Source organism: Scyliorhinus canicula, chromosome 9, assembly GCF_902713615.1.
Source record: "Scyliorhinus canicula chromosome 9, sScyCan1.1, whole genome shotgun sequence".
NCBI lineage: Eukaryota > Metazoa > Chordata > Chondrichthyes > Carcharhiniformes > Scyliorhinidae > Scyliorhinus > Scyliorhinus canicula.
In genome coordinates this window covers 169,162,092-169,182,591 of record NC_052154.1, presented here as the reverse complement: position 1 = coordinate 169,182,591, position 20,500 = coordinate 169,162,092, and the positions used below count along the sequence as shown (strand labels likewise).

Here is a 20,500-nt window from a genome sequence, read left to right as displayed (position 1 = left end):
ACCCACCATTGTGTTGTCAGCAAATTTCACACCCATACTTTTGGTCTCTTCAACCAAGTCATTTATATGAATTGTAAAAAGTTACGGCTGCAGCCTGTGACATACCATTCATTACATCATGCCAACCAGAAAGATCCATTTATCACTTACTCTGATTTGGATAGAATATTAGCTAACTATCAGGAAACAATGTTACTCCAACACCTTTTATTTCACACAATAAACTTTGATGTGGCATCTCATCAAATGCTAAAACTAACAATTTTTAACACCTAATACTAAAAACATCTTTATTACATTCACTTGCACTGGCAATGGGCTCTTTATTCCCTGGTCACTATTTTCCCTCTCAACATTTTAAACTTGGATTATGCCAAGATACCATTCCACAGCTACTTGCGCTCGTGAATGAGTACGCGATGTCTTCACGACAGTCTACCTATTCCGTCTAGGGATGACTTGACATCAGGAGAAGCCTGCCTGATTTCCATTAGTTCTACCAATCCAAGCAAAACAAAAACAACCAGTTTAACACTAACAAGGTGCTGATGATATGGTCAGTTTCAGGTTCAGTACAACAATCAACAACTACCAGTAATCGCAGGGATAAATGTGCCTAAACTGGTTATGCAGCTTCATCCAGGTGAGACTATTAAGGTTCTAAATTTCTCCATGGCTACAATCAGCTAACAACACACACACAATTCCATGTGGCAGGCTTCTGTAATTGAACATCATGATCAATAGTTTGCAAACAAAGGTGGGAAAGAATAATTGATAATGGGATTATAAATTTAACTCCCTTGATTTGAGGCCAACTGTTCCAAGTTATTGGGTTATTCTCTCTTACTTGAATTCCTGATAATTGCATAGATATTCGTAGCTATTTCCAATCACACGTTATTTATCAAATTTATGATAGCCATTGGGAGGCTTGTGTGCATCACAAATTTAAGCGGTATCTTTTTCTTACCAGTATAATAGTCAAAACCATCTTGTTGGAAGACTTCAAACACAAGTGGCAAGAGCTGCCACATCTGCAGTGAAACTTGCTGACAAGTCAGACTATGTGCCAAAGACAAGATTTCCTCGTAAAATTCTGAAATAAAAAAGAGCAAAGAATCAGTAACTCGCGAATGGGCAATCTAACTGCGCTTCCATTGATGAAACAAGACATTACATACCCAACACATGCTGCTGCAAAACGGTCCCAATAACTTGCAAACAGATGCCTTCTAGCTGTTGTGTTATCTAAAGTAGAAGGTAAAAGTTTTCCTATTAGCTTGGTTTAGTGATAGATTTGAAAAGGAACTAAACTACATCAGGGTGCAAAACTCTCCTTAAAAAGCTAATACCCACAGAAGCGTAGTGGGGGATGTGCATGTGTTTGGTTTATTAAAGGGATTGGGTTACAGAGCGTTGTTACTGAGGGGTGGGAACATTCTGCTGATGAGGGAGGGGCTTGGGCTAAGGGACAGAGAGGAGGTTGGGGCGATCCGGTGGAGGTGCGGGGCATGGGCTGGAGGCGGGCCCTAAAAAGGGGATGGTTGATCGGCGAAGGGGGGACAATGAACCCCCCAATGAGGCTGATCACCTGGAATGTTCGAGGGTTAAATGGGCTGGTCAAGAAGGCACATGTGTTTGCGCATCTTAGGGGACTGAAGGCGGATGTGGTAATGTTGCAGGAGACGCACCTTAGAGTAACTGACCAGATTAGACTGAGGAAAGGCTGGGTCAGTCAGGTCTTTCACTCGGGACTAGATTCAAAGACTAGAGGGGTCATGATCCTGATCAATAAGCGGGTGGTGTTTGAGGCGGGTAGAATAGTCTCAGATGTGGGAGGTCGGTACATTAATGTCAGTGGGAAACTGGAGGGGGTGCAGGTGGTATTAGTAAATGTCTATGCGCCAAATTGTGATGATGTGGAGTTCATAAAGAGGATGCTGGGGAAGATACCGGACCTGGACTCGCACAGGTTGGTCATGGGAAGGGACTACAACGGTTATTGACCCTGGCTTGGACCAGTCAAGCTCGAAAATGGGCAGGGTGCCAGCAATGGCAAAGGAATTAAAAGGGTTCATGGAGCAGATTGGGGGTGGGGGGATCCATGGAGATTTGGGCAGCCGAGGGTGAAGGAGTTCTCCTTCCACTCACACGTGCATAAAGTGTACTTCTGGATTGATTTCTTTATTTTGAGCAGGGCCTTACTGGCAGGGGTGGTGGACACTGGGTACTTGGCGATCACAATCTCAGACCATGCTCCACACTGGGCTGACCGGCAGGTTAGTAAAGTCAGTAACCAGCACCCGCACTGGAGGTTAGACGTGGGACTTTTGGCTGACGAAGGGGCGTGCGAGCAGCTGAGGAAATGTATTCAGAACTACCTGCAGGTCAACGACGGGGAAATTTCAGCAGCGGTGGTCTGGGAAGCACTGAAGGTGGTGGTCAGAGGGCAGCTGATCCCGATACGGGCCCAAAGGGAGAAAGTGGACAGGGCAGACCGACTGGTAAAGGAGATACTACAGATCACAGGAGGTATGCGGAGACCCCAGACACAGGGCTTTTAATGGAACGGCGGAGGCTACAGGCGGAGTTCGGCTTGTTAACCACAAGGAGGGCAGTGGAGCAGCTGAGAAAGTCGAGGGGGGGCGATCTACGAGTATGGAGAGAAGGCCAGCAGGATGCTTGCACAGCAGCTAAGAGGGAGGCAGCCATGGAGATAGGGAAAGTAAATGACAGAGATGGGAACCCGGTTGGAGATTCAGCAGGGGTGAATAAGGCGTTTAGGGATTTCTACAAGCGGCTGTATAGGTCGGAACCCCTTACAAGGCTGGAGGGGATGAGGCACTTCTTGGCAGGGCTGGATTTCCCAAAGGTGGACGGGGAGCTGGCAGAAGGGCTGGGGGCCCCGATCGGGTTCCCGTACCAGCCTTCCCAGACAGGCGCCGGAATGTGGCGACTAGGGGCTTTTCACAGTAACTTAATTGAAGACTACTCGTGACAATAAGCAATTTTAATTTCATTCATTTCATTCCATTTCAAGAGGTAGTGGAGGGTCTGAAGGCCATGCAGTCGGGTAAAGCCCAGGGCCGGACGAGTACCCAGTGGAGTTTTATATAATGTTCTCTGGGATATTGGGGCTGGTGTTCAATGAGGCAAGGGAAAGAGGGGTGCTGCCTCAGATGACGTCAAAAGCCACAATTTTGTTGATTCTGAAGCGGGACAGGAACCCGGAGCTGTGTGGGTCCTACAGGCCGATCTCCCGGTTGAATGTGGATGCCAAGTTGCTGGCCAAAATCTTGTCCCCCAGGATTGAGGACTGTGTCCCGGACATTATTGGGGAGGACCAGACGGGGTTTGTTAAGGGTAGGCAGTTGGTGGACAATGTGAAAAGGTTGTTAAACGTGATCATGATGCCCCTGGAAGGTAGGGAGGTAGAGGTAGTGATCGCAATGGATGCAGAAAAGGCTTTTGATCGGGTAGAATGGGATTATCTGTGGGAGGTACTGGGACGGTTCGGATTTGGGCAGGGCTTTATTGACTGGGTCACGTTGCTGTATCAGGCTCCTGTGGCAAGAGTACGGACGAATAGGACAACATCAGACTATTGTAGACTGCGCCGGGAGACGAGACAGGGATGCCCTCTCTCCCCACTGTTGTTCGCGCTAGCTATAGAGCCATTGGCAATTACTCAGAGAGCCTCAAGGAGCTGGTCCGGGAGGGGGGATGGAGCACTGAGTCTCACTGTATGCGGACAACCTGCTTCTGTATGTATCGGACCCAATAGAGGGGATGGAAGAAATCATGAGGATTCTAGGGAAATTCGGCCGGTTTTCGGGGTATAAGCTAAATATGGGGAAAAGTGAGAGGTTTACGGTCCAGGCGAGGGGACAGGAGAGGCGATTGGGGGAGCTGCCATTTAGATAGGAAGGGGAAGCTTGGCATTCAAGTGGCGTGGGAATGGGACCGGCTGCATAAATTAAATCTGGCCTGACGAGTAGACGAGTAGACCAAATGAAGGACGATTTTCATAGATGGGATGTGCTCCCGTTGTCATTTGCTGGGAGGGTGCAGATGGTGAAGATGACGGTCCTCTCAAGATTCCTATTCGTGTTTCAATGTCTCCCCATCTTTATTCCGTAGTCTTTTTTTAAAACGGGTCAACAAAGTGATCACTGACTTTGTTTGGGCGGGCAAAACCCCGCGAGTAAGGAAGGTAATGCTTGAGCGGAGTCAGGGAGAGGGCGGGCTGGCACAGCCAAATTTTAGTAACTATTACTGGGCGGCGAATATAGCCATGATCAGGAAGTGGGTGGTGGGGGAGGGGTCGGCATGGGAGCGTCTGGAGGCGGCTTCATGCAAGGGCACCAGTCTGGGGGCATTGGTAACTGCGCCTCTGCCGTTCCGACCGGCACGGTACTCCACTAGCCCCATGGTGGTGGCGGCCCTGAGAATCTGGGGACAATGGAGACGACATGTGGGAGCATCGGTCTGGTCCCCAATCTGTAATAATCACCGTTTGCCCCAGGAAGTATAGATGGTAGGGGGGTTTCCGGATATCGCAGAGAGCAGGGATTGAGAGGATGGGGGATATGTTTATCGAGGGGAGCTTTCCAAGCATGAGGGCGCTGGAGGAGAAGTTTGGGTTGGAGAGGGGAAACAAATTCAGGTATCTGCAGGTACGGGACTTCCCGCTTCCACTACTTTTTAAAAAAAATTTAGATTACCCAAATATTTTTTCCAATTATGGGGCAATTTAGCGTGGCCAATCCACCTACCCTGCACATTTTTGGGTTGTGGGGGCGAAACCCACGCAGACACGGGGAGAATGTGCAAACTCCACACGGACAGTGACCCAGAGCCGGGATCGAACCTGGGACCTCAGCGCCGTGAGGCGGTTGTGCTAACCACTAGGCCACCATGCTGCCCCCCCGCTTCCACTGCTAAGCGGGATTCAGGACAGGGTAGGGGAAGGGAGCATCTCGGACATTTACAAGGAACTTATGGGGTCAGAGGAGACGCAGACAGAGGAGCTGAAGCGCAAGTGGGAGGAGGAGCTGGGAGGACAGATTGAGGATGGTCTATGTGTGGACACATTGAGTAGAGTCAACGCAACATGTGCCAGGTTCAGCCTGGTACAATTCAAGGTTGTTCACCGGGCTCGTGTGACAGTGGCCCGGATGAGCAGATTCTTAGGGGTGGAAGACAGGTGTTCAAAATGTGCGGGACGATCAGCAAACCATGTCGACATGTTCTGGGTATGTCCGAAGCTTAGGGGATTTTGGCAGCAGTTTGCAGATGTCATGTCCACAGGGGGGGGGGGGTTTAGTTCATCTTAGAGTAGGGGGTTAATAAAGGTGGGACCTGTAAGGGAGGAAGACGGCTTTTGCACTATGTTTGCAGTTTCATGTACAATGTTTATTTTGTTGTTGTTACAATACCAAAAATACCTCAATAAAATGTTTATTAAAAAAATAATACCATAGGAACAAACCAGCAAACGAACAAATGTTAGAGTTTTAAAAATAGAAAAATCGGTCATCTGAATAACTAACCTCCTTGTGATCTTCCACAACACTAAGGAGAGTATCAATCGTATTAAGAATTCCCATTGCGGTAACTGCCTTATCATCACTGCCCTCTTCATCTGGGCCCGTCTGTATGACTTGGTTAAAGGTCATTGCCTAGAATAAAAGCAAAGGCTCCAATCTTACTAAAAATTCCTTTACAACAACTTGAGGAATTACTTGCTTATTTGTTTACTGTTATCACAATTGAAATAATCAATGGTCCAATTGCACAGAACAAATAGGGAGTCAAATATGCGGTCATGCACAAAGGGAGATGTAATAGTTATCTGGAAACATGCAAATGTCATAGACACAACAGTATTAGTTCATCTGCAAGATAATCTAACATATCAATCAAACTATTTACCAGATGCTGAGTCATCTCCACTGCGATGGGGGTCACCTCTTCGCTATATTCACAAATCATTTTCTGAATCACATTAGTTAAATCATCATTTTCAGTCTCTCTGACAATGTGCAGCAAGGCCTGCATCACAGGTCTAATAAAAGGTTTTATGTATTCCTTGGCTATAAAGGAAAAGAAATGTACAACTTAGTTTTTCTCAAAATGATCTGTTCCATTCAGAGTCAAAGACTTAGACATTTCCATTATTTGTTCTTCAGTTTATCCTTTACTTAACACACACTGGTCTGACTGAAGGAAATATAGGCAAGCTGGTTTCAACTCCTTAAACAATAAGCAGCTGAAACTATTTGTACTGTCTTGGATTTCTCACTCCCCGTCAACGGGACTTAACCTTATTTCTGGCACACTTAAAATTCAGTTCAGTGGTGAGTTAATTTAGAAACATTCAAGGACAACCATTTTATCTATATTGGTAACACACAACGCTTCACTTTGACCCCCCCCCACCAGTCAAATAGAACAGTAGGGATAAATGCCTCCTTCAACATTGCACTCACTTTAAAAGTTCAAAACTGGCTTTTATTACCTTTCTCCTGGTTACTGATGAGGACCTGAAGAGCTATAGCAGCCTCCACTTTCACAGGCATTTCTTTATCTTCAATCAGGCACCTTCGGGTCAGCTCCAGTGCAGTTTGTAGGTTCTGGTCATTTTTAAACTTAACCTCACAGAAATAATGAAGGACCCAACAAGCCTGAAATGATAAATGTCAGAGTTTTACAGCCAATATTTAGTATCAATACCTTTCTCTTGAGGTTGGAAATATACTGATCAAGGCAAAGTTCCCCAGTGCAGACTTCAGAAATTCTTTCCCTCTCACTTCCCTTTACATTATTAAAAATTAACTGTTGTAAGATTTATGCACATTTGCTCCTCCAGGACTCTTTCCATCAAAGCCTATAGCTAGACTTATCATTCCCAAATTACATTGATTGCCGCAATGCTTTCTGTTCTTTGCCCATCAAGCCACAGTCCACACCATTAATGATCATCTCTGAAAACAAGCTACAAGCCAACAATGATTCAAGAGTTGAGGCACTTTGGGCAGCAAGAATAACTTGCTGTTGGCCTGCCTTGTCCTGATAACACTGGACCCATGTCTCATTCCCTCCCAATACCAACAGATAGCACCCCAACATCTTTGGAACTCCTTCCATTGATCCTAAGCCCCAGGCCTCCTTCCTCTCCCAACTAGAAATCAAGATATTCCTCATCATTCACAAGAACAGAAGAACTAGGAGCAGGCGTAAGCCATCTAGCCCCTCGAGCCTGCTCCACCATTCAATGAGATCATGGCTGATCTTTTGTGAACTCAGCTCCACTTTCCAGCCCGAACACTATAACCCTTAATCCCTTTATTCTTCAAAAAACTATCTATCTTTACCTTAAATACATGTAATGAAGGAGCCTCAACTGCTTCACTGGGCAAGGAATTCCATAGATTCACAACCCTTTGGGTGAAGAAGTTCCTCCTAAACTCAGTCCTAAATCTACTTCCCCTTATTTTGAGGCTATGCCCCCTAGTTCTGCTTTCACCCGCCAGTGGAAACAACCTGCCCGCATCTATCCTATTTATTCCCTTCATAATTTTATATGTTTCTATAAGATCCCCCCTCATCCTTCTAAATTCCAATGAGTACAGTCCCAGTCTACTCAACCTCTCCTCGTAATCCAACCCCTTCAGCTCTGGGATTAACCTAGTGAATCTCCTCTGCACACCCTCCAGTGCCAGTACGTCCTTTCTCAAGTAAGGAGACCAAAACTGAACACAACACTCCAGGTGTGGCCTCACTAACACCTTATACAATTGCAACATAACCTCCCTAGTCTTAAACTCCATCCCTCTAGCAATGAAGGACAAAATTCCATTTGCCTTCTTAATCACCTGTTGCACCTGTAAACCAACTTTCTGTGACTCATGCACTAGCACACCCAGGTCTCTCTACACAGCAGCATGTTTTAATATTTTATCATTTAAATAATAATCCCTTTTGCTGTTATTCCTACCAAAATGGATAACCTCACATTTGTCAATATTGTATTCCATCTGCCAGACCATAGCCCATTCACTTAACCTATCCAAATCCCTCTGCAGACTTCCAGTATCCTCTGCACTTCTCGCTTTACCACTCACCTTACTGTCATCTGCAAACTTGGACATATTGCCCTTGGTCCCCAACTCCAAATCATCTATGTAAATTGTGAACAATTGTGGGCCCAACACTGATCCCTGAGGGACACCACTAGCTACTGATTGCCAACCAGAGAAACACCCATTAATCCCCACTCTTTGCTTTCTATTAATTAACCAATCCTCTATCCATGCTACTACTTCACCCTTAATGCCATGCATCTTTATCTCATGCAGCAACCTTTTGTGTGGTACCTTGTCAAAGGCTTTCTGGAAATCCAGATATACCACATCCATTGGCTACCCATTATCTACTGCACTGGTAATATTCTCAAAAAATTCCACTAAATTAGTTAGGCACGACCTGCCCTTTATGAATCCAGATGCCTCGCTATTTCTTCCTTGATGATAAATTCCAGCATCTTCCCTACTACCGAAGTTAAGCTCACTGGCCTATCATTTCCCGCTCTCGGCCTACCTCCTTTATTAAATAGTGGTGTCACGTTTGCTAATTTCCAATCCACCGGGACCACCCCAGAGTCTAGTGAATTTTGGTAAATCATCACTAGTGCATCTGCAATTTCCCTAGCCATCTCTTTTAGCACTCTGGGGTGCATTCCATCAGGGCCAAGAGACTTGTCTACCTTTAGCCCCATTAGCTTGCCCATCACTACCTCCTTAGTGATAACAATCCTCTCAAGGTCCTCACCTGTCATAGCCTCATTTCTATCAGTCACTGGCATGTTATTTGTGTCTTCCACTGTGAAGACCGACCCAAAAAACCTGTTCAGTTCCTCAGCCATTTCCTCATTTCCCATTATTAAAACTCCCTTCTCATCCTCTAAAGGACCAATATTTACCTTAGCCACTCTTTTTTGTCTTATATATTTGTAAAAACTTTTACTGTCTGTTTTTATATTCTGAGCAAGTTTACTCTCATACTCTATCTTACTCTTCTTTATAGCTTTTTTAGTAGCTTTCTGTTGCCCCCTAAAGATTTCCCAGTCCTCTAGTCTCCCAATCTTTGCCACTTTGTATGCTTTTTCCTTCAATTTGATACTCTCCCTTATTTCCTTAGATATTCATGGTCGATTTTCCCTCTTTCTACCGTCCTTCCTTTTTGTTGGTATAAACCTTTGCTGAGCACTGTGAAAAATCGTTTGGAAGGTTCTCCACTGTTCCTCAACTGTTCCACCATAAAGTCTTTGCTCCCAGTCTACCTTAGCTAGTTCTTTTCTCATCCCATTGTAATCTCCTTTGTTTAAACACAAAACACTAGTATTTGATTTTACCTTCTCACCCTCCATCTGTATTTTAAATTCCACCGTATTGTGATCGCTCCTTCCGAGAGGATCCCTAACTATGAGATCATGAATCAATCCTGTCTCCTTACACAGGACAAGATCTAGGACCGCTTGTTCCCTCGTAGGTTCCGTTACATACTGTTCTAGGAAACTATCGCGGATACATTCTATAAACTCTTCCTCAAGGCTGCCTCGACCGACCTGGTTAAACCAACTGATATGTAGATTAAAATCCCCCATGATAACTGCTGTACCATTTCTACATGCATCAGTTATTTCTTTGTTTATTGCCTGCCCCACCATAACGTTACTATTTGGTGGCCGATAGACTACTCCTATCAGAGACTTTTTCGCCTTGCTATCCCCGATTTCCACCCAAATGGATTCAACCGTATCCTCCATAGCACCGACCTTACTATTGCCCGGATGTCATCCTTAAATAACCGAGCTACACCACATCCCTTACCACCCACTCTGTCCTTCCGAATAGTTTGATACCCTCGGATATTTAACTCCCAGTCGTGACCATCCTTAACCATGTTTCAGTAATGGCCACTAAATCATAGTCATTCACGATGATTTGCGCCATCAACTCATTTACTTTATTCCGAATACTACGAGCATTCAAGTAAAGTACACTTATGTTGGTTTTTTACCTCTGTTTTGAATCTTAACATCTCCAGTTTTATTTATTTTCGTATTACTGGGCCTATTCACTGAGCTCCCCTCAGTCACTGTACCTTGTACTGTCGCCCTTTTTGATTATGTCTTCTCTGCCTTGCACTTTCCCCCTTACTTCCTTTCGCTTCTGTCCCCATTTTACTACCTTCCCACATCGGTTCCCATCCCCCTGCCACCTTAATTTAAACCCTCAATTCCATTCAATTTTTTTCACACGCTACAAGGCTGCTTAATTCCAATTCCCTTACTTCAAAGCTTCCCTATAGCAAAATATCTACCTCAAATCTGCACCATCTTGGCAACTTTCAAAAGGAAAATAGAATAAAGGCCGCATTCAAAAAACTGAATCATGTTAAGATTAATTCCAACGTTTTTGGTAAAACCTGCAGGTAACCCAGCAATAATACATTTGGACTTCAGTCTTTGCGCAATACTAATTGACTAGACTCGGTCACTTGTTAATTTGCTTCAGCTAGTAACCAGTCAGTTCTCACCGTAACAATTTAATGAAGCATCACATGGAAGCAATAGGGTGCAGGATAAGCCTATATTAGTCTGAGTAATGTTTGGGTTAAAACTAAAAGGGGTGAAATGGGGAACTTGTGTACACACTCACCCTTGCTCTCATGTAGCCCAACTGACTGCTGAACAGTGGGAAGACATGGTTCTGCAACATGAATTCCATCTGATCCTTGTAGATCTTTTTCTGTTGCAGGAACAAATATAGCTGGTTAAACAGATTTAAAATCGAGACCGCACATAGGTCAACTTTGTTAAACACAAAAATAAACACTTTTTTGTGAATCTATGTATCCTCCAAATTGTGTACTCCTCTCCCAACTGTCTCTTTAACGACCCACCAACTGCAATCAACAGAATCTAACCTTCCAGAAGGTTGTTTTAAGTCAACTACACCCAAATGAGTAGACAAACAACATCTGATATGAACATGCCTCTGCCCCAAAGAACATTAGCCAAGATCAACCAATTCACTGCAAAGTTTGGAGTTAGAACATACTGCAAAACACAGCCTCATATTTCCAAGATGTGGAGATGCCGGCGTTGGACAGGGTGAGCACAGCAAGAAGTTTTACAACACCAGGGTCCAACAGGTTTGTTTCAAATCACTAGCTTTCGGAGCACAGCTCCTTAATCAGGTGAATGAAGAGGTGGGTTCCAGAAACATACATACATAAATAAATAAAATATACATATAAATATACATATAGACAAAGTCAATGATGCAAAACGATACTTTGAATGAGAGTCCTTGCAGGTAATTAAGTCTCTACAGGTCCAGACGGAACAACTGGAGAGAGGGATAATCATAGGTTAAAGAGGTGGGAATTGTCTCAAGCCAGGACAGTTGGTAGGATTTTGCAAGCCCAGGACAGATGGTGGGGGGGGGGGGGGGTAAATGTAACGCAACATGAATCAAAGGTCCCGGTTGAGGCCGTACTCATGTGTGCGGAACTTGGCTATACATTTCTACTCGGCGATTCTGCGTTGTCGCGTATCCTGAAGGTAGCCTTGGAGAACTCTTACCCGAAGAGCAGAGGCTGAATGCTGAAGTGTCCCCCGACTGGAAGGGAACAGTCATGCTTGGCGATTGTCGCATGATGTCCATTCATCCATTGTTGCAGCGTCGGCATCGTCTCGCCAATGTACCATGCTTCGGGACATCCTTTCCTGCAGCGTATGAGGTAGACAACGTTTGCCAAGTCGCACGAATGTCTACCACATACCTGGTGGGTGGTGTTCTCACATGTAATGGTGGTACCCATATCAATCATCTGGCACGTCTTGCAGAGATTGCGATGTCAGGGTTGTGGGGTGTCGTGGTCGCTGTTCTAAAGGCTGGGTAGTTTGCTGCAAACAATGATCTATTTGAGGTTGTGCGGCTGTTTGAAGTGTTTGAAGGCAAGTAGTGGGGGTGTGGGGATGACCGTGGCAAGATGTTAGTCTTCATCAATGACGTGTTGAAGACTGCGAAGATGTCATCGTAGTTTCTCCACTCCCAAGTACTGGACGACGAAGAGTATTCTGTTGGTTGTGACCCGTGTTTGGCTTCTAAGGAAGTCAGTGCAGTTTTTTGCTGTGGCGCATTGGAACTGTCGATGAGTCGAGCGCCATATCCCGTTCATACGAGGGCACCTTTCAGCATCTGTAGATGTCTGTTACGCTCCTCCTCGTCTGAGCAGATCCTGAGTATACGGAGGGCTTGTCCATATGGGGATGGATTCTTTAATGTGTTTAGAGTGGAAGCTGGAGAAATGGAGCATCGTGAGGTTACTCGTGAACTTGCGGTAAGGCAAAGGTGACCTTCCTTGATGGGGATGAATATGTCCAAGAATGCAACCGATTCTGGAGTGTAGTCCATAGTGAGTCTGCTGGTGGGATGGAAATTATTGATGACATTGTGTAATCATTTCAGCGATGCTTCACCATGGGTCCAAAGGAAAAAAACGGCATTGATGTATCTGGTGTATGTCAGTTGAAGGGCCTGTGCGATGAGGAGGTCCTGTTCAAATTTGTGCATGAAGATGTTCACATATTGAGGTGCGAATTTGGTCCCCATGGCTGTTGTGTGCGTCTGGATGAAGAACTGGTTAGCGAAGGTGAAGACGTTGTGATCCAGAATGAAGTGGATGAGTTGCAGAACTGCACCTGGAGATTGGCAGTTGTCAGTTGAGTACTGAGGCTGTTGCAGCAATGCCATCGGCATGGGGGATGCTGGTGTAGAGTGCCGAGACGTCCATTGTGACGAGGAATGGTCCTGGTTCAATTGGTCCATGATGCTGGGTTTCTGTAAGAAGTCCGTTGTATCGCGACAGAAGCTCGGCGTTCCTTGTACGATGGGTTTCAAGATGCCCTCGATGTAGCCAGAGGTTCTCACACAGGGTCCTGTTGCCTGATACTATCGGACGGCCTGGTTTTTTCTTTCTTTTTATAAAGTTAGAGTACCCAATTAATTTTTTCCAATTAAGGGGCAATTTAGTGTGGCCAATCCACCTCCCTGCACATCTTTGGGTCGTGTGGACGCAAACACAGGGAGAATGTGCAAACTCCACACGGACAGTGACCCAGAGCGGGGATCGAACCCGGGACCTCGGTGCTGTGAGGCAATAGTGCTAACCCAATGCGCCACTGTGCTGCCCTGGCCTGGCGTGTTGGCCGTGTGTATTTTCGGGAGGCAGTAGAGATCTCTATTGCGGGGAGTGTGTAGGATGAGAGCATGACCGGTGCTCTGAAGGTCTGGATCCAAGGTCTTGATCAGTCTGTTGAGTTCCTTGGTCGGATCCGCAGGTAACTGTCGTGTTCCTGGTTGTTGAGTTGTCAGTACACTTCTTTGCAGTAGTCCATTCTGTTCAGTATGACGTTGGCCGTTCCTTTGTCTGCTGGTTTGATGACGATGTTGTGGTTGGTCTTGAGAGCTCGGATGGCGTTCCAGTGTGCTTGGGTGACATTCGGAGCCGTCTTGTGAATGCGACTGATGAATCTGGCATTGACTACTCCTGGCGGCTTGAGCATACATGTCGAGTCTAAGGCAGCAAACTTCCAGAGGGGTCCAATTCGACTCTTTCCTCTTCGGTTGCCGCACCGCAGATCTCTCGGTCTGCTGTTCCAGTTTATTGGTTGTCTCATTGGGTTTGCTGTCGGCCTCTTGGGGTCTGTGGAACAACTCCCAGAGCCTCATTCACCTGATGAACTCCTCAGTGTCTGCCGCAAGACTGATTGGGTCCATTTTGGTGGTGGTGCAGAAATGGAGCCCTCTGCTGAGGACTTTGATTTCGTCTGGTTGAAGGATGCAGTCTAATAAGTTTACAACAGATTTCTCTGTATTGTTTTCTACTGTGGTACTGGGGTAGGCTTGGTTGCTTCTGGTGGTGATGCAGAGTTTCTCAAGCTTCCTGTTCTTGGTGTGCATATAGGTGGCGTAGTATCGTTGTCTCATCTGTTTGGCGGTGTTTCGCAGCTGGTCTGTTGCGTCCTGAGCGCAAGTTAAGAATATGGACTTCATCTTGGTTTCCAGATTGTGGCGTCTGCTGTAGAGCTGGTGTACAAAGTGGTTGAGGTGTGTGAGAGGTGTGACGGCAGAGTCTCTCAGCGTAGTCTGTGTTGTCGGTCGACTTAAGTGAGTTTGTGATCTGTAGCCCTTTCGGGATCTTGTCTGCTTTCTTGCATCTTTGTAGAAACTTAATGTCAGTGTCTATATGCGTGATCTTCTTGGAGATCCTCTCCACTTTGAGCTGGCATGTTTCTAATGCTGAGCATTGAAGCCCATTCACTCTAAGAGAAGAAGCAGCACCATGCAAATAAGCAGGTATATTTATGTGCCACTATAATAATCACCTTCAATAGTACTTCGGCGAGGGAGCCAATCATATGCAAAGCTCCATCTTTCTTCCTGGGATCAACAGTTGGTTCTGTGAGTATTTGGTAACAGAATCCCATTGTTTTTTGCAACACCTGAAAAAAAGACACATTTGCGAGGATTAATACTTGTACAAAGTCTTCATTGTTGTTCACAATACTGCAGCACATAAAACATAGTGGTACTGCATACATTTAATCCATTCAAACAATAAGGCAGAAAGAAATGTTTTGACAAAAAAACCCAGCATTTGTAACCATTTCCAAATCTACAGCTATGCTATGGGTAATGCAACAGTCGAACAGTTGACAATACTTTCAGTTGGTCAGAAATTCAATCTCTAATTCACCAGAATTCCAGGGTTCCAACCGTCCTCAGGATTACTTGGTGTTTCACCACCTTGCATTAGGCAATACAATCCTAAAAGTATCAGTACAAAATACAGTAATTTAGCTCACTGACCCACTGTTGGCTCTGCACAGGAGCCTTTATCAAGTCTCATTCAATATCGCTGCTCTACATCCGGAATTCGTGTTTTCAATCTAATATTTGAATAATTCTCTCAAATACATTGACTTGAAACAGAGTAAATTACTTTACAACAAAATTGTTTTATCACAATTTGAAACATCAAAATGTTGATTCACATGCTTAAAATTGAAAGAGAAAAACGTTTGAATGAGGAATACCTTTCATTGCAGATGCCTTAACCCCTCAAGTTTTTTCTTAACAAATATATTATTAAGACAAGATACAAATGTAAACATAATTCAGTGCATAACACCACCCTCCACCTCTTCTCACTGTTCCCGCCTAACCTAAACTAACCCTTATTGAATCTGCCAACAGTTTAGTTTTCCCCGAAAAAGTCGATAAACGGCTGCCACCTCCGAACGAACCCCAACACTGATCCTCTCAGGGTGAATTTAATTTTATCAAGCCTGAGAAACCCAGCCATGTCGCCAACGCATACTCGATTTCAGGGGCTCAGAGTCCCTCCACGCTAATAAGATCTGTCTCCGGGCTACCAAGGAGGCAACGGCCAAAACGTCAGCCTCTCTCGCCCCTGGACTCCAGAGTCTTCTGGTACTGCAGAAATCACCACCTCTGGACTCGGCGCCACCCTCATTTTAGTACCGTGGACATGATATTCGCAAATCCCTGCCAGAATCCCCCAAGCTTCGGACATGCCCAAAATATGTGGACATTATTTGCGGGCTCTCCTGCACACCTCAAACACCTGTCCTCCAGCCCAAAAAACTGCTCATCCGGGCCACCGTCATGTGTGGCCGGTGAATCACCTTGAATTGCATCAGGCTGAGCCTGGCACATGATGAGGACGTGTTGACTCTGTTCAGGGCATTCTCCCAGACCCGATAACTCCTTTCCCACGCATCTTCCCATTTACGCTTTAGCTCACCTATCTGGGTTTCCTCCCAATCCATAAGTTCTTCATAGATTTCAGATTCCTTCCCATTCTAGAAACTACCTGGTCCTGTATCCCCTTTGGCGGTAGAAGCGGAAAGGTAGAAACCTGCCTTTGCACAAAATCCCTCACCTGCAGATAATGAAACCAATTCCCTCCTGGTAATTCAAACTCCTCTTCCAGATCCTCCAAACAAGGAGAGCTCCCATCAATAATCAGACCTCCCAATCTCTCAATAGCTGCTCTCTGCCACCTCCGGAACCCCCCATCTAACCTCCCCGGCACAAACTTGTGATTACCATAAATTGGAGCCCACACCGCCACTCCCTCCCCTCCCATATGCTTCCGCCACTGCCCCCAAACTCTCAGGACCGCCACTACCACCGGGCTTGTGGAGTACCAGGCCGGCGAGAACGGCAAAGGAGCCATTACGGATGCCCCAAACTTGTGCCCTTACACGAGTCTGCCACTAACCGCTCCCACACCGTCCCCTTCCCCACTTAACCTCTCAAGTTTAACAAAATTTAGTTACAAAGATTTACTTTCTACATCTACTCAATTTTTGGAAATCTCAGCTATTCTGGTAATTCACCACCACAAGGCCCATTACTGAACATGCAGAATGCCTGAAAGGCCAACAAAACATTTTAGGTGGTCAATGTTTCCTCTAACGTTCCTGTGCTGGCCACAAGTTAGCCCCTCGAAAGTGTGGCTGAGCAAACAAATTTGAACATGCCCTTGCACTTATATCACCTGAACGCACAATTAGAGTATACTAATGATCATAACTCCTTAGTCGATTGAATTGGAGACTGAACACTAATGAGATGACCTTGCAACACTGCAAGACCCATTTCATTATCTCAAGATCCCCTATGACCAACAGTATCGAGCTGCAGTACTAGAAAACAGCACACATTTTGCGCACACAATCCATGGCCAAGATCTATGCCAGCAGAAAAAGATCCATAGTAGTATTTTTAAATTAGTAGCAAGCAAATAATGACAGCATTTAGTTGGACATTTGTAAGCTCCAGAACAAAAGCTTAAAATCACAGTGAAATACTCACTTCTTTTCTCTTACTACAGGCTGTGTATAATAACGTCTGAGCTGCTGTTGTTGGAGAGATGAAGTCTTCAAACACATCTATGCATAAAACCAAGGAATTAACTTTTATAAATAGTGATGATTAAATCCCCAAGCGCAAGTTCATCTTTAAATAGTTATTTTAAAATCAAATTAGCACTGATTTCCCCAATAAAATTTAACCTCACGTTATCTCAAAAGCCATTACCAGATGACCCAAATTTAAACTCAATTGCAACACCCTTATAATTGATACATCTTTGCTTTCTTTTTCAGATTTATTAAAGATAATATTTAATAGTTAATCATATGAGTCAAAGTTCACCTAAACAACTTCAATACATGGTTGGGGGGGGGGGGGGGGGGGGGGGGGATTTTATGAAATCAACAAAGATTAGAAGCTTCATACAAGTATATAGTCCAGCCACATCCAGTTGTGAATGGTGATCAACAATTAAACACGAAGTGGAGAAGGCTCAAAAAATATCCCCATCTTAATGAAGGGCGAGTCCAGCATAATGGTGCAAAAGCCAAAGCTGAAGAATTTGTTACCGCTTTTAGCCAGAAGTGTCAAGTGGATGGATTCAGGACTTCTGGAGGCATAATGTAGGGGGAAGACACGCACGAGGTGCTTCCTGCTAGAGTAGAACATAGAACAGTACAGCACAGAACAGGCCCTTCGGCCCTTGATGTTGTGCCGAGCAATGATCACCCTACTTAAACCCACGTATCCACCCTATACCTGTAACCCAACAAGCCCCCCCTTACTTTTTAAGGACACTACGGGCAATTTATCATGGCCAATCCACCTAACCCGCACATCTTTGGACTACTGCACTTTCTGCCCCTTTCTCTCAGTATCAGGGAGTATTTTCTTTTGAAAACCCACAAAATTAATGGAATATGGATCCTGTATGATTGAAATGCCCAGAAAAGTAAGGGGAAAGAAGCTGGACAGCAGAAGTTAATCGACAGAGTCGGAGTCCTCTCAGAGGTCATGGGCAGATGAAGTGGCAGAGGCAGCCTCTGGGGCTCCGGCTATTCCATTAACGGCTGAGGTGCTTTTCAGTACTTTGGCAAAGGAATTTGATAAATACTGGTGGATTGTGTTGGAGGACCTCCAAAATCAATGGATGAGACCTCAGCCCCCATCCGAGCAGCTCTGGAAGACCATTTAAACAGTGAATGCCCGTGAAGCCACGATAAAAGATATGGAAGTGGCCCTTTCAAGCCACAGTAATTGGATCACTGGAAGCAGCGATGTCCATGGTGGCTGAAGCGAACAAGTCAGTGAAGGCCAAGGTGAATGATCGAGAGAAAATCGGTCCAGGAGAAAGTGCCGAGGGAGAATTCGGAATGTCCAATTCACGTAACAAGCACAAGATGGCTGTGCCTGTTGGAGGTCAATCATCTCAGTCCCAGGACATTGCTGCTGGTGTTCCCCAGGGTAATGTCCAAGATCCAACTATGTTATCCATGACCTCCCTCCATCATAAAGGTCAGAAAGGAGGATGTTCAGTACCATTCATGACGACTCGATACTGAAGGAGTTGGGTCATATGCACCAAGACTTGAACAACATTCAGCCTTGGGCTGTTTATGTGGCAAGTAACAAGTATTAGGTCAGGACCATCTCCAATAAGGGAGAATCTGACCAACCCCCATTACATTCAATCGCCCACTATCAACTATCTGGGAACGGGATTACCATTCACCAGAATCTGAACCCGCCATTTAAATAGAGGCTACAGAAGCAGGTCAGAGACTAGGAATCCTGTTGCGAGTAACTCACTACCTGACTCCCCAAAGCCTGTCCACCATCTACAAGGTGCATATCAGGAGATTGATGGAATACTCTCCATTTGCTTGGATGAGTGCAACCCCAACAACACTCAAGAACTCAGTGTCCAGGGCAAAGCAGCCCACATGATTGGCACTCCATCCACTACCTTCACATTCATTTCCTCCACTACAGAAGCGCACATTGTTGCCACTGTGCCGCGTACAAAATGCACTGTAGGACCTTGCCAAGCCTTCTCAGCAGCACCTTTCAAACTCGTGACCTCTACCAACTGGAAGGACACAGGCAAGGCAGACTCAACAACACTCTAGGAAGGGCATATCTATGCCACATGGAGTGTAGTGGTTGAAGGTGGCGGCTCCACACCATCTTCAAAGGCAAAGAGACATAGATAGGATGCAGAGCTGGGCTGAGAAGTGGCAGGTGGAGTTTAACCCTGAAAAGTGTGATGTTGTCCATTTTGGAAGGACAAATCTGAATGCGGAATACAGGGTTAACGGTAGGGTTCTTGGCAATTTGGAGGAGCAGAGAGATCTTGGGGTCTATGTTCATAGATCTTTGAAAGTTGCCACTCAAGTGGCTAGAGCTGTGAAGGAGGCCTATGGTTGTGCTAGCGTTCATTAGCAGAGGGATTGAATTTAAGAGCCGTGAGGTGATGATGCAACTGTACAAAACCTTGGTGAGGCCACATTTCAAGTATTGTGTGCAGTTCTGGTCGTCTCATTTTAGGAAGGATGTGGAAGCTTTGGAAAAGGTGCAGAGGAGATTTACCAGGATGTTGCCTGGAATGGAGAATAGGTCTTACGAGGAAAGGTTGAGGGTACTAGGCTTTTTCTTATTAGAGCGGAGAAGGATGAGGGGCGACTTGATAGAGGTTTATAAGATGATCAGGGGAATAGATAGAGGAGACAGTCAGAGACTTTCTCCCCGGATGGAACAAACCATTACAAGGGGACATAAATTTAAGGTGAATGGTGGAAGATATAGGGGTGGGTTGGGGGGGTGTCAGCGGTAGGTTCTTTACCCAGAGAGTAGTGGGGCATGGAATACACTGCCTGTGGAAGTAGTTGAGTTGGAAACATTAGGGACCTTCAAGCAGCTATTGGATAGGTACATGGATTACGGTAGAATGATGAGGTGTAGATTAATTGGTTCTTAATCTAGGACAAAAGTTCAGCACAATTTTGTGGGCCGAAGGGCCTGTTGTGCTGTATTTTTCTATGTGCTATAATTAGGGATGGACAAGGAATGCTGGACTAGCCAGCAATGTCCACATTGTGAGAAAGAAAACTAAATCACATGGTTCAATACAAAACCAACATTTAGGAAATTTATGAGGTAGCTAACTTTTAGTCAGAACACAATCACAATAAATCATTAGCTAACTTATCAACATTTCAGCTGAACAATTAGAATTAGAACAGTACAGCACAGAACAGGCCCTTCGGCCCTCGATGTTGTGCCGAGCAATGATCACCCTACTCAAGTCCACGTATCCACCCTATAACCAGTAACCCAACAACCCCCATTAACCTTATTTTTTAGGACACTAAGGGCAATTTAGCCTGGCCAATCCACCTAACCCGCACATCTTTGGACTGTGGGAGAGAAACCGGAGCACCCGGGAGGAAACCCACGTACACACTGGGAGGACGTGCAGACTCCGCACAGACAGTGACCCAGCTGGGAATCGAACCTGG

The 20,500-nt window shown here is 45.3% G+C and overlaps 1 protein-coding gene across 3 annotated transcripts in view; it reads right to left on the bottom strand.

The window, feature by feature from the left end:
* ipo7 (importin 7) overlaps positions 1-20,500 on the bottom strand; it is a 100,455-nt gene that overhangs the window by 23,873 nt on the left and 56,082 nt on the right. For all 3 annotated transcript variants that reach the window (XM_038808168.1, XM_038808169.1, XM_038808167.1), the window contains exons 11-18: positions 16,983-17,059; positions 14,465-14,581; positions 10,728-10,817; positions 6,524-6,689; positions 5,938-6,098; positions 5,556-5,684; positions 1,185-1,251; positions 974-1,099 (exon numbers count right to left, since the gene is read on the bottom strand). In XM_038808168.1, the coding sequence (XP_038664096.1) occupies positions 974-1,099; positions 1,185-1,251; positions 5,556-5,684; positions 5,938-6,098; positions 6,524-6,689; positions 10,728-10,817; positions 14,465-14,581; positions 16,983-17,059 (933 nt within the window). The remainder of the gene's footprint in view (positions 1-973; positions 1,100-1,184; positions 1,252-5,555; positions 5,685-5,937; positions 6,099-6,523; positions 6,690-10,727; positions 10,818-14,464; positions 14,582-16,982; positions 17,060-20,500) is intronic.